We start from the raw sequence: 18,356 nt of genomic DNA, 5'->3' as shown, positions 1-18,356 counted from the left end.
TAGCCACTTTAAACAATGCCACTTTATATGTTTTCATAACCTACATTACTCACCTCATATGTATATACTGTACTCTATACCATCTACTGCATCTTGCCATCCTGATGTAAGGTATCACTAGCCACCTTAAACAATGCCGCTTTATATGTTTTCATACTCTACATGACTCATCTCATATCTATATACTGTACTCTATACCATCTATTACATCTTGCCTATGCCGTTCAGCCATCACTCATTTATATATTTTTATGTACATATTCGTATTCATTCCTTTACACTTGTGTGTATAAGGTAGTTGTTGTGGAATTGTTAGGTTATATTACTTGTTAGATATTACTGCATGGTCGGAACTAGAAGCACAAGCATTTCGCTACACTTGCATTAACACCTGCTAACCATGTATATGTGACAAATACATTTGATTTGATCCTTGACTTCGGCGATGTCATTTACAAAATAGCCTCCAACACTCTACTCAGCAAATTGGATGCAGTCTATCACAGTGCCATCTGTTTTGTCACCAAAGCCCCATATACTACACACCACTGCGACCTGTATGCTCTCGTTGGCTGGTCCTCGCTATAAATTCGTCGTCAAACCCACTGGCTCCAGGTCATCTATAAGTCTTTGCTAGGTAAAGCTACGCCTTATCTCAGCTCACTGGTCACCATAGCAACACCCACCTGTAGCACGTGCTCCAGCAGGTATATTTCACGGGTCATCCCCAAAGCCAACAACTACTTTGGCCGCCTTTCCTTCCAGTTCTCTGATGCCAATGACTGGAACAAATTGCAAAAATCACTGAAGTTGGAGACTTATATCTCCTTCACTAACTGTACACAGCCCATCTGTAAATAGCCCATCCAACCAACTACCTACCTCATCCCCATATTTGTTTTGGTTTTTCTGCTCTTTTGCACACCAGTATTTCTACTTGCACATCCTCATCTGCACATATTTCATTCCAGTGGTAATTGCTAAATTGTAATTACTTCGCCACTATCGGCCTATTTATTGCCTTACCTCCTTACTTCATTTGCACACACTGCATACAGAATTTTCTATTGTGTTATTGACTGTACGTTTGTTTATCCCATGTGTAACTCTGTGTTGTTGTTTTTGTCACACTGCTTTGCTTTATCTTGGCCAGGTCACAGTTGTAAATGAGAACTTGTTCTCAACTGGCCTACCTGGTTAAATAAAGGTGAAATAAAATAAATAAATAACTATTTGCGCATCATTACAACACTGTATTTCGATATAACATGACATTTGAAATGTCTTTATTCTATTGGAACTTCTGTGAGTGTAATGTTTACTGTTAATTTGTTATTGTTTATTTCACTTTTGTTTATTATCTATTTCACTTGCTTTGGCAATGTAAACATATGTTTCCCATTCCAATGAAGCCCCTTAAATTGAATTGAGAGAGATCGAGAGGTGTTTCATCATACCTGTATGAATGTTAAGGGCTCATCCAGGGACAGCTGTGGGGGGATGTCCACTCTGAGCCATGGAGGTTTCTTCCTCTGCAGACTGCTGCTCTCCTGGGGCTGGCTGGGCTCAGCCATGCTCTCTACCGCCCCCTACCGCGTTACGCCTGCCAGCTGGAGACACAGGGAGAGGAAGGAGAGATGTGAGACAGATGTTCAGAACGCACACACAGTAGCCGTACTACAGATAAACCCAGCGATCTGACTCAGAGTGGAGCGCATTGAGCAGCTTTATTGAGTACTTTTCATGATTGGGTAATTCCATAATCCTAATGCTGCCAGCCCAGCCAATCACAAACAGACAGACTGCCCTCTAAACTGGACATACCCTGCCCTGTGTCCACTGTCTGTCTGCCCATCTGGACACAGCCTCAGATTTAGGCTTTAGAGCAGTCTGCTCTGGGCTGTCTTTACGTATATTCACGGCCTTTCTTCCATTCTGTGTAGTCATATGTCTTTGTGTCGGGTGTGCTATCCCTGTACCACTGCATGACCAAGGCAGACCTATGATTTCCATGGACAGTGTTTTTGAAGTCTTTGTACTACTATAAACTCCCACAAGGGGGCAGTGATTGCCTCTAAAACTTCTCCCCAAAAAATGTATTTACTGTTGGTCTTTGAACTTGTCCACCTCTGCGTGGGGGGTGGCTGAGGATGTTTACACACACACACACACACACACACACACACACACACAACCTTTATACAGTAAACCTCTAACAAGCTGCTAATCAAGGCCAACCCCTGGAAGCAGCCATCTGCACCGGAACCGCTGCATCAAAGGACCAGTCTGACTCAAGTATAATGAGGGGTTCAGCTCCACACATATAGTACTGAGGAATCCTGTGGACAGAACCACAGAGAGGGATTGATTGGGATACTGTACACATACAATTCAAACCTAAACCCACACTGTCTACAGACTGGCAAGGGGGTTCTCACTAAGGAGTTGACTGATATATTACTTGCAATGTGTCAATAGCTAGGATATGATCTTTGATGTAAGCCTTAGGCAAACATGTATTGATATAATCATTCATCCATTCAGCAGGTTGGTCTTGTAATTGATTGTTGAGGCTGAATATTCAGCCAAGTCCAACAAGCTGTGTGCTACTCAATACCAGCAGAGACTCACTAGCCAGCCAGGCAGTGAGAGAGGCTGTTTCCAAACCCAAGATAATGGAGTTTTACAGAAAGAATTCAGAAAAAAGCAAAACATAGGAATGTGCAGTTATTCCTCGCCTGGCTGTGTTCTGTGTGTTCTGTGTTCTCTGTGTGTTATGTGGGTTCTGCATTCTGTTGCTTCTGTGTGTTTTGTGGGTTCTGTGTTCAGTGTGTTCTGTGTTTTGTGTGTTCTGTGTGTTTTGTGTTCTGTGTTTTATTTTCTGTGTTCAATGTGTTCTGTGTGTTCTGTGTTCTGTCTGCTCTTTGTTCTGTGTGCTCTTTGTTCTGTGTTCTGTGTCTTTTGTGTGTTCTGTGTATTCTGTGTGTTTTGTGTTCTGTGTTTCATGTTCTGTGCGTTCTGTGAATTTGGTGTTCTGTGTGTTCTGACAGTCATTCTGTAGTTGGTTCTAGAACCCTGTGTGCTCCTGCATTCACGGTAAACGCTGCATATGTAGGCTAAATTGGAAATTTTCTTTACATTTCTATTGCGCAATCTGTAACGGTTCAGCGATCCAGACTGATTAGGGCTCCTACAAATAGCACCATAACAATACGACCACATCCTAAAACGAAACAATAAAAACGAAAGCACTGCCTCTCTCGCCCCCCTTTTGACACAAAATACATTGTTTGTTATTTCACGATCCCTCTATCACTCTATTCCTCTTTCACCCAGTCAGTTTTCTACATCTCTGTGTGTGTCGTATGACAAGCAGATTAAGGCTTTAATCCTGCAGTGGACCACATGATGATACCCCTCCTCCTGTATGTCAGCCTAGCAGGCCTGGGCAACTCCAGTCCTCGAGGGCCTGATTGGTGTCACAGTTTTTCCCCATCACCAGCTAACACACCTGACTCCAATAATCACCTAATCATGAGCTTCAGTTTAGAATGCAACTTGATTAATCAGCTGTGTTTGTTAGGGATGGAGGAAAAGTGGGACACCAATCAGGCCCTCGAGAACTGGAGTTGCCCACCCCTGGAGGGAGATCAGGACAGGAACTGGATGGGTGATATCATAAACATCAAGAATCTCCAGGAATTCACCCTGCATCAGGAGTCAAATGGAACTGAATGGAAGTGAGTTTTCATTGAATGGAAAATAATGAATTGGTTTGCTCGTATGTCATGAACCTTGGTGTTGATTTCACTACAGTACATGGATGGATTGGAGGGCAACTCCAGAGATCCACTCCAGAGATGGATCTTCTCTAACAGTTACGTAAGTACTTGGGCCTGTTTTACATTCATGGACAGTTCCTCCAGACACATCTTATTGAAATTCACCAGAATGTCACTTTGCATATAATAGTTGTCCAAACATTGTCTTCTCCTATCCTGTTTGATGTACTCATGGTAAGAGCTTTGCACTGTATGGTACTGGGGTTGAATAGAGCTCAAGTTACTCCTCACTGTGTCTATATCAATAGCCTTGCACTTTCCAAACCAATGGCTCTCTCTCTCGCACTGTCTTTCTCTCTCTCTTTCTCGCTCTCTCTCCCTCCTCCTTCTCTCCATCTCTACTTCTCCCTCTCTCATTTCAACCTTCCTTTCTCGAGAAAAGAAATGCCAAGCTGCATTTTTATGACATTATAACTGGCACAAGGTCAGTGTAACCTTACAGAGCCTGATCGCAGCTCTTCTCGTTTCAGCTTAACAGAGCATTGTAGAGGAGCTCTGCTTTCTTTATGCTTTATGGACTATGGACAAACCAATAAGCCTGATAGCATCTCAGTCCAAACAGTGATAATTCCCCTCTTGTGTCATGTCAATGGACTTCTGTGTTATGCATCTTTGGCTGGAATCAATATTTGATGTGTTAGAAAAAATCTTATCCTGTTTCTAATATTTGACGTGTTTCTGTTATTTATTTTTAATTAATATCTCAGTTCTAATGAACCAAATGCAACTTTACCCATCATCTGCTCCTAGATCCATGCCTCCCCCTCATAGAGAAGACAACAGTGAGTTTCATAAAGACAACAGTGAGTTTCATAAAGACAACAGTGAGTTTCATAGAGAAGACAACAGTGAGTTTCATAGAGAAGACAACAGTGAGTTTCATAGAGAAGACAACAGAGAGAATCACAGAGAAGACAACAGAGAAGACAACAGAGAGAATCACAGAGAAGACAGAGAGAATCACAGAGAAGACAACAGAGAGAATCACAGAGAAGACAACAGAGAGAATCACAGAGAAGACAAGAGAGAGAATCACAGAGAAGACAAGAGAGAGAATCACAGAGAAGACAAGAGAGAGAATCACAGAGAAGACAAGAGAGAGAATCACAGAGAAGACAAGAGAGAGAATCACAGAGAAGACAAGAGAGAGATTCACAGAGAAGACAAGAGAGAGATTCACAGAGAAGACAAGAGAGAGATTCACAGAGAAGACAACAGAGAGATTCACAGAGAAGACAACAGAGAGTATCACAGAGAAGACAACAGAGAGTTTCATAGAGAAGACAACAGAGTATCACAGAGAAGACAACAGTGAGTTTCATAGAGAAGACAACAGAGAGTGTCACAGAGAAGACAACAGAGAGTATCACAGAGAAGACAACAGAGAGTATCACAGAGAAGACAACAGTGAGTTTCACAGAGAAGACAACAGAGAGTTTCATAGAGAAGACAACAGAGAAAACAGCCACAGGTGGTATAGATGACCCGCCTCTGGGGGGGGGGGGGGAAGAAGCCACATTGAAAGTACGACCTACAGTAATGAAGAGTGCTCTCATTGACACAACTTGAAGTCGACTGTATATGTAGTTCATCTCGTTACCATACTGGGAAGAGAATTGACGAATTATGGAATTAATGGATTATGGAGGTTCAAACAAGACGTCACGTTTTAGCTTGACTCCAGTAAGGTTCACCCAAAATGTTCCATAAACCAGCCACACCAGCATCATTATGATAAACCAGCAGCAAGATGGACCAAAATATGATCTGAGAAAAGAGAAAATACAGTGATCTTCTTTGTATTCCAACTCCTTTTACTATTGACATATGTCACCAAGTTTAATCTGGTATTACAGGTCCATTCTATTTACCTCAATCCTCAGGCCTAGTGGTCAACCAGGAAACAGGGGGAGCGATAAGCTTTTGACTAAAGATTTGCTCACTTCAAATCCATGTGCCATGTGTAACCTCAAATTGACCCAAATCTCCCATGAACATCAACACAAGATTTATGAGAGAACCTGTTCTGTACGTTCCTCAAGTGAAGATCCAGTCCATAATGCATGATGTCTAACTAGGGAAGTAGCGGCAGAGTTCTGTATCCCACAAGCCACCACCAAGCTACAACAGACCATTCTCAACCTTTATTTAACCAAGGTAAGTTAACCATACCAGAAGCCCTGAACACAGTTATCGTGTCCGAATACGTATACTTGCGTCCTAAATAGTAGGATGTTTGATTGTGCGAAAAAATAAATGTTCACATTATCTGACATTTCGAAAATTGAGTATACCTTAAATGCCGGATGTCATACTCTTAAAGGCTTTGACAACAGCTGATCCATTAGATATGGGGATGTGCTACCAAATTCAACGAATAACGGGAAACAACGCAATCGCTGATGATGCATTCTCAGTATGCGAAAATCAAGTATGATTTAAATGCCAGGATGTTATACTCATTTTGGCTCTTCATCTAGTAAAATTTGATGCACACTTTTCCACAATGCATTGGAAGAGGTGGTCTGCGAGTGATAGGTCCTACTTCTCTTCAAGTAGACAAACAACAACACTAGGCTACTTAATTGGGAACATGCTGAATAGCGAAGCTTCTGCAGTGGTGTTCAAGTGTAGGCTAAGTGTTTCTTGCTCTATTGGCCTTCATCAGAGCTTTTAAACTAAATACTAGACCATCTAGATCCACCAAATAAATACAGTGGGTGAAAGTGAACTAGAGGAGTTCTATGTGGATGCTCTTTCTAGAAAACAGAAGGATTGGATTCTTTCTTTACAGGTGAATGACAGTATTATTCCATTTAAACTGGATACAGGTGCACAGGTGAATGTGATAGAGACTCAGTTTAAGAGTATAAGGCCAAGATGAAACTGCATGAAGCTGAAGTTAAAGTGACAGGTTATGCAGGTGCTGAGATTACAGTTAAAGAGAAGTGAATTGCCAAAGTGTCATACAAGAACACTGCACACACTGTCATTCATCGTAGTACCCAAGGATATGCAGGCTGACAGACTGAACCTAGTGAAAAGAGTTCTTGTGGTGGAAAGCCAGACAGAGACAGACTATGATGAACTGATGGAGTATAATGACTTATTCCAAGGACTCAGATATCTGCCAGGTGAACACACTGTCTGGATACACCAAAAAATACCTACAGTTATTCATCCATCTAGAAAAGTGCCATTTGCTCCAAGTCCAGCTAAAAGAAGAGTTGGACAGAATGGAGAAACTGACTGTGGTTCAGAAGATAGATTACCTCGTCATTGTGGTCAAAAATAATGGAAAACTGAGAGTCTGCCTGGATCAAAGGGATCTGAACCCAGCAATAAAAAGAGAACACTTCACACGTGAGGGAATCATGGAACAGTTTGCAAACGCAAAATACTTCAGCAAGTTAGATGCATCTTCAGGATTTTGGCAGTTAAAGTTAGATGAGGCCAGCTCTAAACAATGTACCTTCAACACCCCTTATGGCAGATACAGGTTCCTGAGATTACCGTTTGGCATTGCCTCAGCACCGGAAGTTGATCACAAAACCATACATCTGATTTATGAACACATTGAGGGCGTGGACACATTGATGGATGACATTATTGTATGGGGAAAGCAGAGCACGATGTAAGACTACTTTCATTGTTGATTCCAGCACTTTTTTTCAACTTGAAACTGAACAGAGAGAAATGCCAGCTTAGTGTGACAGAGTTGACTTTCGTTGGAGACATCATCAGCAGTGAAGGCATCAGACCTGACCTGAGAAAAATATCTGCTGTGGATAACAAGCCAAAATTAGAGCGTAAAAAGGATGTCCAGAGGTTTAAAGGCATGGTCAACTATTTGGGAAAATTCATACACAGCCTCTCAGAGATCACTCTGCTGAGAAGACTGACGTAAAATAATATAGAATGGGAATGAAATCATGAAAATGAGACTGCAAGGAACAACTTGAAAAAATAGCTGACAGAGGAACCAGTCTTTAGGTTTTACGGCCCAGCGAGACCCATCAAGATATCATCGGATGCATCACAGTGTTCAGTTGCAGAAATACGACAACAACTGGCAAACAGTGGCATATGCATCTCATTCAATGACCCAGTATTCTCAAATTGAAAAGGAGTTGCTCAGCATAACATTTGCTTGTGAGAGATTCCATTGGTTTGTATCAGGACAAGTGATCAGCGTTGAAACGGATCACAAACCACTGATTCTGCTGTTTCAAAAGCCATTGACTGACTGTCCACTGAGAGTCCAAAAAATGTCTAAAAATGGCGCCAGAGAAGAAGGCAGACGTTTTAAGTGTTCCCAACCAATTGTTTTTTTCCCGTTTTATTTGCGTTTTTTATAGCTTATTTTTTTACTTATTTTGTACATCATGTTGCCGATACCATCTCTTATGGCTGAAAATAACTTCTGGACATCAGGACTGCAATTACTTACCAAAGACTGGCAGAATCCTTTTTTTTCCTTTAACGAGTCTGATGAGCCTGACACGAACGATATACTGCTTTCTCAGGAACAGGCCCAGATCCCCGTGATTGCGTGAAGAGGAGGCGGAGAAAAAGGGGCCAAAGGGCGGGCTGCCTTCTGAGAATTTGTAGGCGATCGAATAAACACCCACTTCCTTCCATTCTGCTAGAAAATGTGCAATCTTTGGAGAATAAAATAGATGACCTACGTGCAAGATTAAACTACCAACGGGACATTCAAAACTGTAATATCTTATGTTTCACGGAGTCGTGGCTGAATGACGACACAATAAACATACAGCCAGCTGGTTATACACTGTACCGGCAGGATAGAACAGCGGCGTCTGGTAAGACAAGCGGCGGCAGGCTATGTATTTTTGTAAATAACAGCTGGTGCACGATATCTAAGGAAGTCTCAAGCTATTGCTCGCCTGAGGTAGAATATCTCACGATAAGCTGTAGACCACACTATCTACCTAGAGAGTTTTCATCTGCATTTTTCATAACTGTTTACATACCACCACAGTCAGAGGCCGGCACTAAGACAGCATTGAATGAGCTGTATTCCGCCATAAGCAAACAGGAAAACCCTCACCCAAAGGCAGCGCTCCTAGTAGCCAGAGACTTTAATGCAGAAAAACTTAAATCCATTTTACCAAATTTCTATCAGCATGTTAAATGTGCAACCAGACAAGAAAAAAAACTCTGGACTACCTTTACTCCACACACAAAGCTCTCCCTCGCCCTCCATTTGGCAAATCTGATCATAACTCTATCCTCCGGATTACTGCTTACAAGCAAAAATTAAAGCAGGAAACACCAGTGACTAGATCAATAAAAAAGGGGTCAGATGAAGCAGATGTTAAGCTACAGGACAGTTTTGCTAGCACAGACTGGAATGGGCTTGCTAACTATTACAGACTACAGAGGGAAGCACAGCCGAGAGCTGCCCAGCGACACGAGCCTAGCAGACGAGCTAAACTACTTCTATGCTCGCTTCGGGGCAAATGGCACTGACACATGCATGAGAGCACCAGCTGTTCCGGAAGACTGTGTGATCACTCTCTCCGCAGCCAATGTGAGTAAGATCTTTAAACAGGTCAACATTCACAAGGCCGCAGGCCCAGACGGATTACCAGGACGTGTACTGCGAGCATGTGCTGACCAACTGGCAAGTGTCTTCACTGACATTTTCAACCTCTCCCTGTCTGAGTCTGTAATAACATGTTTCAAGCAGACCACCATAGTCCCTGTGCCCAAGAACACTAAGGTAACATGTCTAAATGACTACCGACCCGTGGCACTCACGTCTGTAGCCATGAAGTGCTTTGAAAGGCTGGTCATGGCTCACATCAACACCATTATCCCAGAAACCCTAGACCCACTCCAATTTGCATACTGCCCCAACAGATCCACAGATGATGCAATCTCTATTGCACTCCATGTTGCCCTTTCCCACCTGGACAAAAGGAACACCTACGTGAGAATACTATTCATTGACTACAGCTCAGCGTTCAACACCATAGTGTCCTCAAAGCTCATCAATAAGCTAAGGACCCTGGGACTAAACACCTCCCTCTGCAACTGGATCCTGGACTTCCTGACGGGCCACGCCCAGGTGGTAAGGGTAGGGTAGGTAACAACATATCTGCCACGCTAATCCTCAACACAGGGGCCCCTCAGGAGTGCGTGCTCAGTCCCCTCCCGTTCACTCATGACTGCACAGCCAGGCACGACTCCAACACCATCATTAAGTTTGCCAATGACACAACAGTGGTTGGCCTGATCACCGACAACGACGAGACAGCCTATAGAGAGGAGGTCAGAGACCTGGTCATGTGGTGCCAGGACAACAACCTCTCCCTCAACGTGATTAGGACAAAGGAGCTGATTGTGGACTACAGGAATAAGAGGACCGAGCACGCCCCCATTCTCATCGACGGGGCTGCAGTGGAGCAGGTTGAGAGCTTCAAGTTTCTTGGTGTCCACATCACCAACAAACTAACATGGTCCAAGCACACCAAGACAGTCGTGAAGAGGGCACGACAAAACCTATTCCCCCTTAGGAGACTGAAAAGATTTGGCATGGGTTCTCAGATCCTCAAAAGGTTCTACAGCTGCACCATCGAGAGCATCCTGACTGGTTGGATCACTGCCTGGTATGGCAACTGCTCGGCCTCCGACCGCAAGGCACTACAGAGGGTAGTGCAAGCTTCCTGCCATCCAGGACCTCTATACCAGGCTATGTCAGAGGAAGGCCCTAAAAATTGTCAAAGACTCCAGCCACCTTGGTCATAGACTGTTCTCTCTGCTACCGCACGGCAAGTGGTACCGGAGCGCCAAGTCTAGGTCCAAGAGGCTTCTAGAGGAAAAAGAAACGCACACCTATTTAGGCGAGGTACTGGCTAGCGGAGTGGAAAACTTGAAAATAAAGGAGAGCCGCACACTCTAAGAGCTTAGGCCGAGGACAAAGTCTTCTTCTGGAGAAACCCTGACAAGGGAGGTCCTGCTCCTCCTCCCCATGGCAGACGCAGGAGGGATGCCGCTTACTTCGATCCACCTCCGTCTGATCAACACTCTACAACCAGCGCCTCATCGGCTTCCAGTGTCAGTTTTTTATTCAACGAGAGACTGGACCGACGGAAGGGCGGAGGTGACCGCAGGCACGCGCACCGACGAGATGCCGCACCCGACGGGGTAAGAAGAAACGACTACCAGAGGTAGAGGGGACCAGTCACACGGTCCCAGAACCCACGGGACTGAGTGTCTTTAATTTATCAAGCAAGATATTGAGCCCTGCCCATGTCTCCTTGCTTAATAAAGGGTTCTCTTTTGTGCCTACAACCCAGTGCAATGATTTTGATGTTAAGGTAGACATGTTTAAGTTTTTTAGAAACATCCGTTTAAGGGAATACATTAGCTCCCCTAATCCTGACATTTCTATTGAACCAGTAGGTTACTCACCTGCACATACTCCAACTCCTTTTAGAAGCAAGAGTTATTTTATACCTTCAGCCAATCGCAATCACTCTATCGAGACATATTGCAGACTTGTTGAAAAAGATGTTGCCCAAATCTTTCCATAATTTGCCTAAGGATGAAAAACAAGCTTTGCTTGATTTACAATCCGATACGTCAGTCCTTACCCGCCCTGCTGATAAGGGTGGGTCGGTTGTACTCATGGATAGGACAGCTTATGTAAATGAGTGTCATAGACAACTGCTTGACAACACCTTTTACAAGAAACTCAGAAGTGACCCCACTTCCCAATTTCAGAACACTATCTTTACTGTCCTAGATGGGTATTTAAGTTCTGGTCAGATAACCAAAAAGAACACAACTTTTTGGCTACTCAGCACCCTAAAATTGCCACTTTCTATACTTTGCCGAAATTACATAAGAATGTTACAAAACCTCCAAGGTGCCCTATTGTAGTGGGCATTGATGCAGTAACGGCCCCTCTATCGACTTTTGTTGACTTTTTTATTAGACCACTCGCAGAACAGCTCCCCTCCTTTGTAAAGGACACCAGCAGTATGATCTCAGAACAGCTCCCCTCCTTTGTAAAGGACACCAGCAGTATGATCTCAGAACAGCTCCCCTCCTTTGTAAAGGACACCAGCAGTATGATCTCAGAACAGCTCCCCTCCTTTGTAAAGGACACCAACAGTATGATCTCAGAACAGCTCCCCTCCTTTGTAAAGGACACCAACAGTATGATCTCAGAACAGCTCCCCTCCTTTGTAAAGGACACCAGCAGTATGATCTCTATCATTGAGTCTCTTGATCCTCTAACTGAGAATACCTTGTTAGTTACTTTTTATGTTGAGTCGTTATACACAAATATTCCACACGAGGGTGGTATTGAAGCTATGGAACATTTTGTTCTGCAATGTGACCCTAATGAACTACCTTCCAGTGCCTGCTTTATAACATTGGCTGAAATAGTACTCACACATAACTACTTCATGTTTCTAAATTATTTCTTTATTCAGACGAAGGGTACTGCTATGGGATCCCCCATTGCTCCTAACTATGCTAATTTGTATGTGGGTTACATGGAGAAACAGTCTATTTTCAATCCTCTCAAAAATGTTTTCTTGCCTAACATCATTATTTGGAAACGGTATATTGATGATATTTTTGTTCTATGGAGGGGTGATGCAAAACACCCTCAAACAGGGAAACAGATCCCAATCAAAGGTGTTATTACGTGCTCCACTAAGGCAGTTATTTATCTTATAACTTGTCCTTGTGGGAAAAATGATGTGGGTAAAACAAAGTGCGAATTAAAAGTACATATCTCAGAGCATCGTAGCACCACTAGGTGCATAAACTCGACTTACCCAGTTGCGGCCCACTTTTTGGAAGCAAACCACTCTATTTCGTCTCTCTGTTATATTGGCATCGAACATGTCACCCTCCCTAGGAGAGGGGGTGACCTCGATTAATTTATTGTTAAAACGAGGGCTGCCTGGAACTTTAATTTAAAGACCCTTGCTCCCTTCGGTCTCAACATAGACTTTGATCTGAAGCCATTCTTGTGATTATTGTGACTTTGCCATTGTAATTGTTTGTAGGCTTATGTAGTCTAAATTGAATCAATGATCGTATGCTATCCATTTGTTCTTTGTATGTTGTTCTTTGTATGTCATTTTAATATTTGAGAATTAACCAATGATATTAGGCCATACTTGGCCATGATTACAGACACCTGTGTGTGTCTGACACTATATAAACGTGTCACCCTGCAGTGTTTGTGATTATACCTTGATGAAGACAGCTTGCCTGTCGAAACGTTGGACATAACATTTTTGCATCTGAGCTCTTAGAGTGTGCGGCTCTCCTTTATTTCCAAGAGGCTTCTAAACAGCTTCTACCCCCAAGCCATAAGACTCCTGAACACCTAATCTAATGGCTACCCAGACTATTTGCATTGCCCTCCGCCCCTCCCCCTCTTTTACACCGCTTCTACTCTCTGTTGTTATCATCTATGCATAGTCACTTTAATAACTCTACCTACATGTACATATTACGTCAACTAACCGGTGCCCCCGCACATTGATCCTGTACCGGTACCTCCCCTGTACATAGTCTCACTACTGTTATTTTACTGCTGCTCTTGAATTACTTCTTACTTTCATTTCTTATTCTTAACCGTATTTTTTTAAACTACGTTGTTGGTTAGGGGCTCGTAAGTAAGCATTTCACTGTTGTATTCGGTGTGACTATGATCAAACTACAATGATCTGAATGTAGAACATACACCAGGAAAGACGTGCACAGCAGAAACGCTTTCTAGAGCTGATGTGACCCGAAGGCGCTAGCGAGCACCAAAGCAGATGAACAAGTGAGACATGATCACAACAGCATTGCCAGTCGCAGATGCAGATGGAAATCATATAGACTGAGACAGAAAAAGACACAACACTGACAAACCTGAAGAAAACAATCATCAATGGATGGCCTAACATGAAACAAGACTGTTCATAAGACATAACTGAATACTGTAATTGCAGAGCTAAGCTGACAGCAATTGGAAACATTGTCTACAAAGGAAGCAAAATACTAATTCCGAAAAGTCTGAGAAAGGAAATGCTAAATAAGATGAATTAAGGCCACCTAGGAACCGAGAAGTGCAAGAACCCTGCTGAGCCATTAAAGCCCTACCCCGCACCTGAGAGACCATACCAAAAGGTAGGAGCTGACCTTTTCACATGTAATTGAATGGATTACCTTGTTGTCACAGAGTCCTACTCCCTGTATCCAGAGGTTTGTAGGCTGAACACTACCACCACAGATGCTGTGATAACCTGTATGCAATCCATATTCTCCTGACTCCTGAGATAATGGACCACAATTCTCTAATGCAAAGTTCAAACAATTCAGCAAGGACTGGGACTTCGTCCACACTACATCAAGTCCACACTTCCCACATTCAAATGGAATGGTGGAGAAATCTGTTCAGACAGTGAAGAGACTGATGTACAAAGTAAAAGACAGTGGAACTGCCTTCTACAGGAGCCTGCTTGTATACCGCACAACGACACTTGAGACCAGCACAGCTCCTCAAGGGACGCAGACTGAGGACCAACTGACTCATCAAGGAGAACCTCCTAAAAATGAAAAGGAGAGAGAAAGTGAGGAAGTTCAAGGAACAACAAAAAACTAAGCAAAAGTTCTACTATGACAGAGGAACAAGAAACCTCTATGAACTCCAACCTGGGGACAACGTGAGGGACAAGAAACCTGCTTGAACTCCAACCTGGGGACAATGTGAGGGACAAGAAACCTCCATGAACTCCAACCTGGGGACAATGTGAGGGACAAGAAACCTCCATGAACTCCAACCTGGGGACAATGTGAGGGACAAGAAACCTCCATGAACTCCAACCTGGGGACAATGTGAGGGACAAGAAACCTCCATGAACTCCAACCTGGGGACAATGTGAGGGACAAGAAACCTGCTTGAACTCCAACCTGGGGACAATGTGAGGGACAAGAAACCTCCATGAACTCCAACCTGGGGACAATGTGAGGGACAAGAAACCTCCATGAACTCCAACCTGGGGACAATGTGAGGGACAAGAAACCTCCATGAACTCCAACCTGGGGACAACGTGAGGGACAAGAAACCTCCATGAACTCCAACCTGGGGACAACGTGAGGGACAAGAAACCTGCTTGAACTCCAACCTGGGGACAATGTGAGGGACAAGAAACCTGCTTGAACTCCAACCTGGGGACAACATGCGGGACAAGGACAAAACAAACACATGGACACAGAAAGGAACAGTAATCACTGAAGTACAGCCAAGGTCACACAACATACAAACAGAATATGGTGCTGTTTTACGGAGAAATGGTGGCGATCTTCTAAGGAGCCATCAACAGACCATCATGACACAGACACTGATGAAGAGACTGAAAGCACAGCTCTGACAACAGTGGGACGTGAAGAACAAACCATCATGAAACAGGCACCTCTTTGCTTTATCTTGGCCAGGTCGCAGTTGTAAATGAGAACTTGTTCTCAACTGGCCTACCTGGTTAAATAAAGGTGAAATAAAACAATAAAAAAGAGGCTGAAAGCACATCTATGGCAGCAGCCCAGTGTGAAGAACACCATCAGAAGACTCACACATCAGTTAAAGTACCAGAAATACTTATTGAGAGTTGTTAGGGACTCTAAGGACAATTAAAACAGTTGAGAGTATATTATTACTGTAGTATTTTCACTAGTGGTCCTACAAAGCAGATAGTTAATAACATTTTGTTGACAACGTTGAAATGCTGTTTACAATTCATTTTGTTATTACACTTTGAGTACAGAAAGAAATGGTTCATTTTGAAAAGTAAAATACTTTCATTTAAAGAAAGTGAGATGTAATGATATAAGCAAACAGTGTTTGCTAGATTGATTACAATACCTGAACGGATAATGCATGCACAGGAGAGCTACTCTTTGGCAGTTGAACATGACAGAGTTGTATGAATACGTGCCTCCCGTCAAGATGTAAACACTATATTCTTTCAGTAAACATGAATTATGTTTCATTACGTTGTATTCATTGAACCCTAATAGCACAACACCAACAACCAGCCTGAGAGGCCTAGAACTCCATCCATATTCTATTCAGAGTTTAGAGAAATTCATCTAATTGGAAATTAGCTATTATCAGGCTGGTTAATGCCATGCATGTCTGTTGAATTTGGAAAAATCCACGTGCACTCTGCCCCGCCCCACCTATTCAGTCAGTCAGGGCATACTGCTTGCTTTTTAATAAACAGTACATGCTAAATTGTATGCGACGATGAGTACATAGTATGCAGTTTAAGTATTCAGACACGGACAGTTTCACCTAGAGTGAGTTCACCAGGTCCCACTCAATTCTCTATCTCCACTAATCTTCTTCAGATCTGGTATCAGTATAGAGTTTTCTCTAATTGAGGCAGCTGCTTGATAGTCATGGCATTTACCACAAAGCATTGAACCTGGTTGGCTCGATGCTTTGTGGTAAATACCTCACATTCCTCCTGAGAGACCAGGCCGTTCCTCCCCATTTCATCCCACTCAGTTCTGCTTCTGGTGCCGTGAACCGTGATGGTGTGGAATGGCTGTACAGCTACAGAACCAAAACCACTCTGCCAGCCTGATTCAGCTACGAGGCTTTTGGGAAAATAACCCCCTAGGCTTCAGACATAGGCATGAGAATGCAGGCACAGCAGAAATACCATCTTATTTCTAAGTTCTCATCAATTCAATGGAGATGAATTACTTACACACAAATTAAGCCTCAAACATCAACAGATTTAGTCATTCTTTATCCTTACCATTTCCAGGCATTTCTAAGCAGTAGTAAAGACTTTCTATTCAGTATTGCAGGATTCCAGCCCAGCTGGAGCTCTGAGTGTCAGACTGACAGCATGTGTAAGAGGGTGGTTATCAGCCAAGCTCTGTCCCTCAGGAGATTCCAAGCCGTGAAAATTAAGGAGAAGAAGGAGAGGAGAGAGAGAGAACATGAAAAGGAAGTGAAGAAGAAAAACCCATGACATGTTGAAGAAGAAAAGAGACAGAAGAGATAGAGAAGAAAGAGAGAGGAGAGAAGAAAGAGAGAGAGAAGAAAGAGAGAGAGAAGAGAGAGGTGCTATGGTAATTCTACTGGGACCCTAGGGCTGATGACCCTAAGCTAGCAAGCTGTGATCAACTCAGTTTGTTTCTGAGCTAAAGGTCCTATGTTCATAAGGATAATAAAGCCTTATACTGAAGGTCTGCTTCTAGATACAGGTAACAACCAAAATAATGGAAACATTTGAGTAACTTAGTGATACAAAGTATATTGAAAGCAGGTGCTTCCACACAGGTGTGATTCCTGAGTTAATTAAGCAATTAACATCCCATCATGTTTATTTAAAAATATATATATATTTCATATTTTATTTAACCAGGTAGGCTAGTTGAGAACAACTTCTCATTTACAACTGCGACCTGGCCATGATCAAGCAAAGCAGTTTGACACATACAACAACACAGAGTTACACATGGAATAAACAAACATATAGTCAATAATACAGTACAAAAAGTATATATACATTGTGTGCTAATGAGGTAAGATAAGGGAGGTAAGGCAATAAATAGGCCATGGTGGCGAAGTAATTACAATATATCAAATAAACACTGGAATGGTAGATATGCAGAAGATTAATGTGCAAGTAGAGATACTGGGGTGCAAAGGAGCAAAATAAATAAATGCAGTACGGGGATGAGGTAGTTGGATGGGCTATTTACAGATGGGCTATGTACAGGTGCAGTGATCTGTGAGCTGCTCTGATAGCTGGTGCTTAAAGCTAGTGAGGGAGATATGTGTCTCCAGCATCAGTGATTTTTGCAGTTCATTCCAGTCATTGGCAGCAGAGAAGTGGAAGGAAAGGCGGCCAAAGTAGGATTTGGAGGTGACCAGTGAGATATACCTGCTGGAGCACGTGCTAGAGGTGGGTGCTGCTATGGTGACCAGTGAGCTGAGACAAGGCGGTGCTTTACCTAGCAAAGACTTGTAGATAACCTGGAGCCAGTGGGTTTGGCGACGAGTACGAAGCGAGGGCCAGCCAACGAGAGCGTACAGGTCGCAGTGGTGGGTAGTATATGGGGCTTGGTGAAAAAACAGATGGCACTGTGATAGACTGCATCCAATTTGTTGAGTAGAGTGTTGGAGGCTATTTTGTAAATGACATCGCCGAAGTCAAGGATTGGTAGGATGGTCAAATTTACAAGGGTATGTTTGGCAGCATGAGTGAAGGATGCTTTGTTGCGAAATAGGAAGCCGATTCTAGATTTAACTTTGGATTGGAGATGCTTAATGTGAGTCTGGAAGGAGAGTTTACAGTCTAACCAGACACCTAGATATTTGTAGTTGTCCACATATTCTAAGTCAGAACCGTCCAGAGTAGTGATGCTGGACAGGCGGACAGGTGTGGGCAGCGATCTGTTGAAGAGCATGCATTTAGTTTTACTTGCATTTAAGAGCAGTTGGAGGCC

General features: G+C 43.1%; 1 protein-coding gene across 6 annotated transcripts in view; it reads right to left on the bottom strand.

The window, feature by feature from the left end:
- Nucleotides 1-18,356, bottom strand: part of LOC115152952 (inactive rhomboid protein 1-like) — an 86,048-nt gene that overhangs the window by 42,687 nt on the left and 25,005 nt on the right. For all 6 annotated transcript variants that reach the window (XM_029697895.1, XM_029697900.1, XM_029697896.1 and 3 more), the window contains exon 2: nucleotides 1,458-1,610. In XM_029697895.1, the coding sequence (XP_029553755.1) occupies nucleotides 1,458-1,574 (117 nt within the window). In that variant the 5' untranslated portion in view covers nucleotides 1,575-1,610. The remainder of the gene's footprint in view (nucleotides 1-1,457; nucleotides 1,611-18,356) is intronic.

This window comes from Salmo trutta, chromosome 18 (assembly GCF_901001165.1).
Source record: "Salmo trutta chromosome 18, fSalTru1.1, whole genome shotgun sequence".
NCBI classification, from domain to species: Eukaryota; Metazoa; Chordata; class Actinopteri; order Salmoniformes; family Salmonidae; genus Salmo; species Salmo trutta.
Note: the sequence above shows the minus strand (reverse complement) of the source record. Positions and strands in the feature narration are given on the sequence as shown.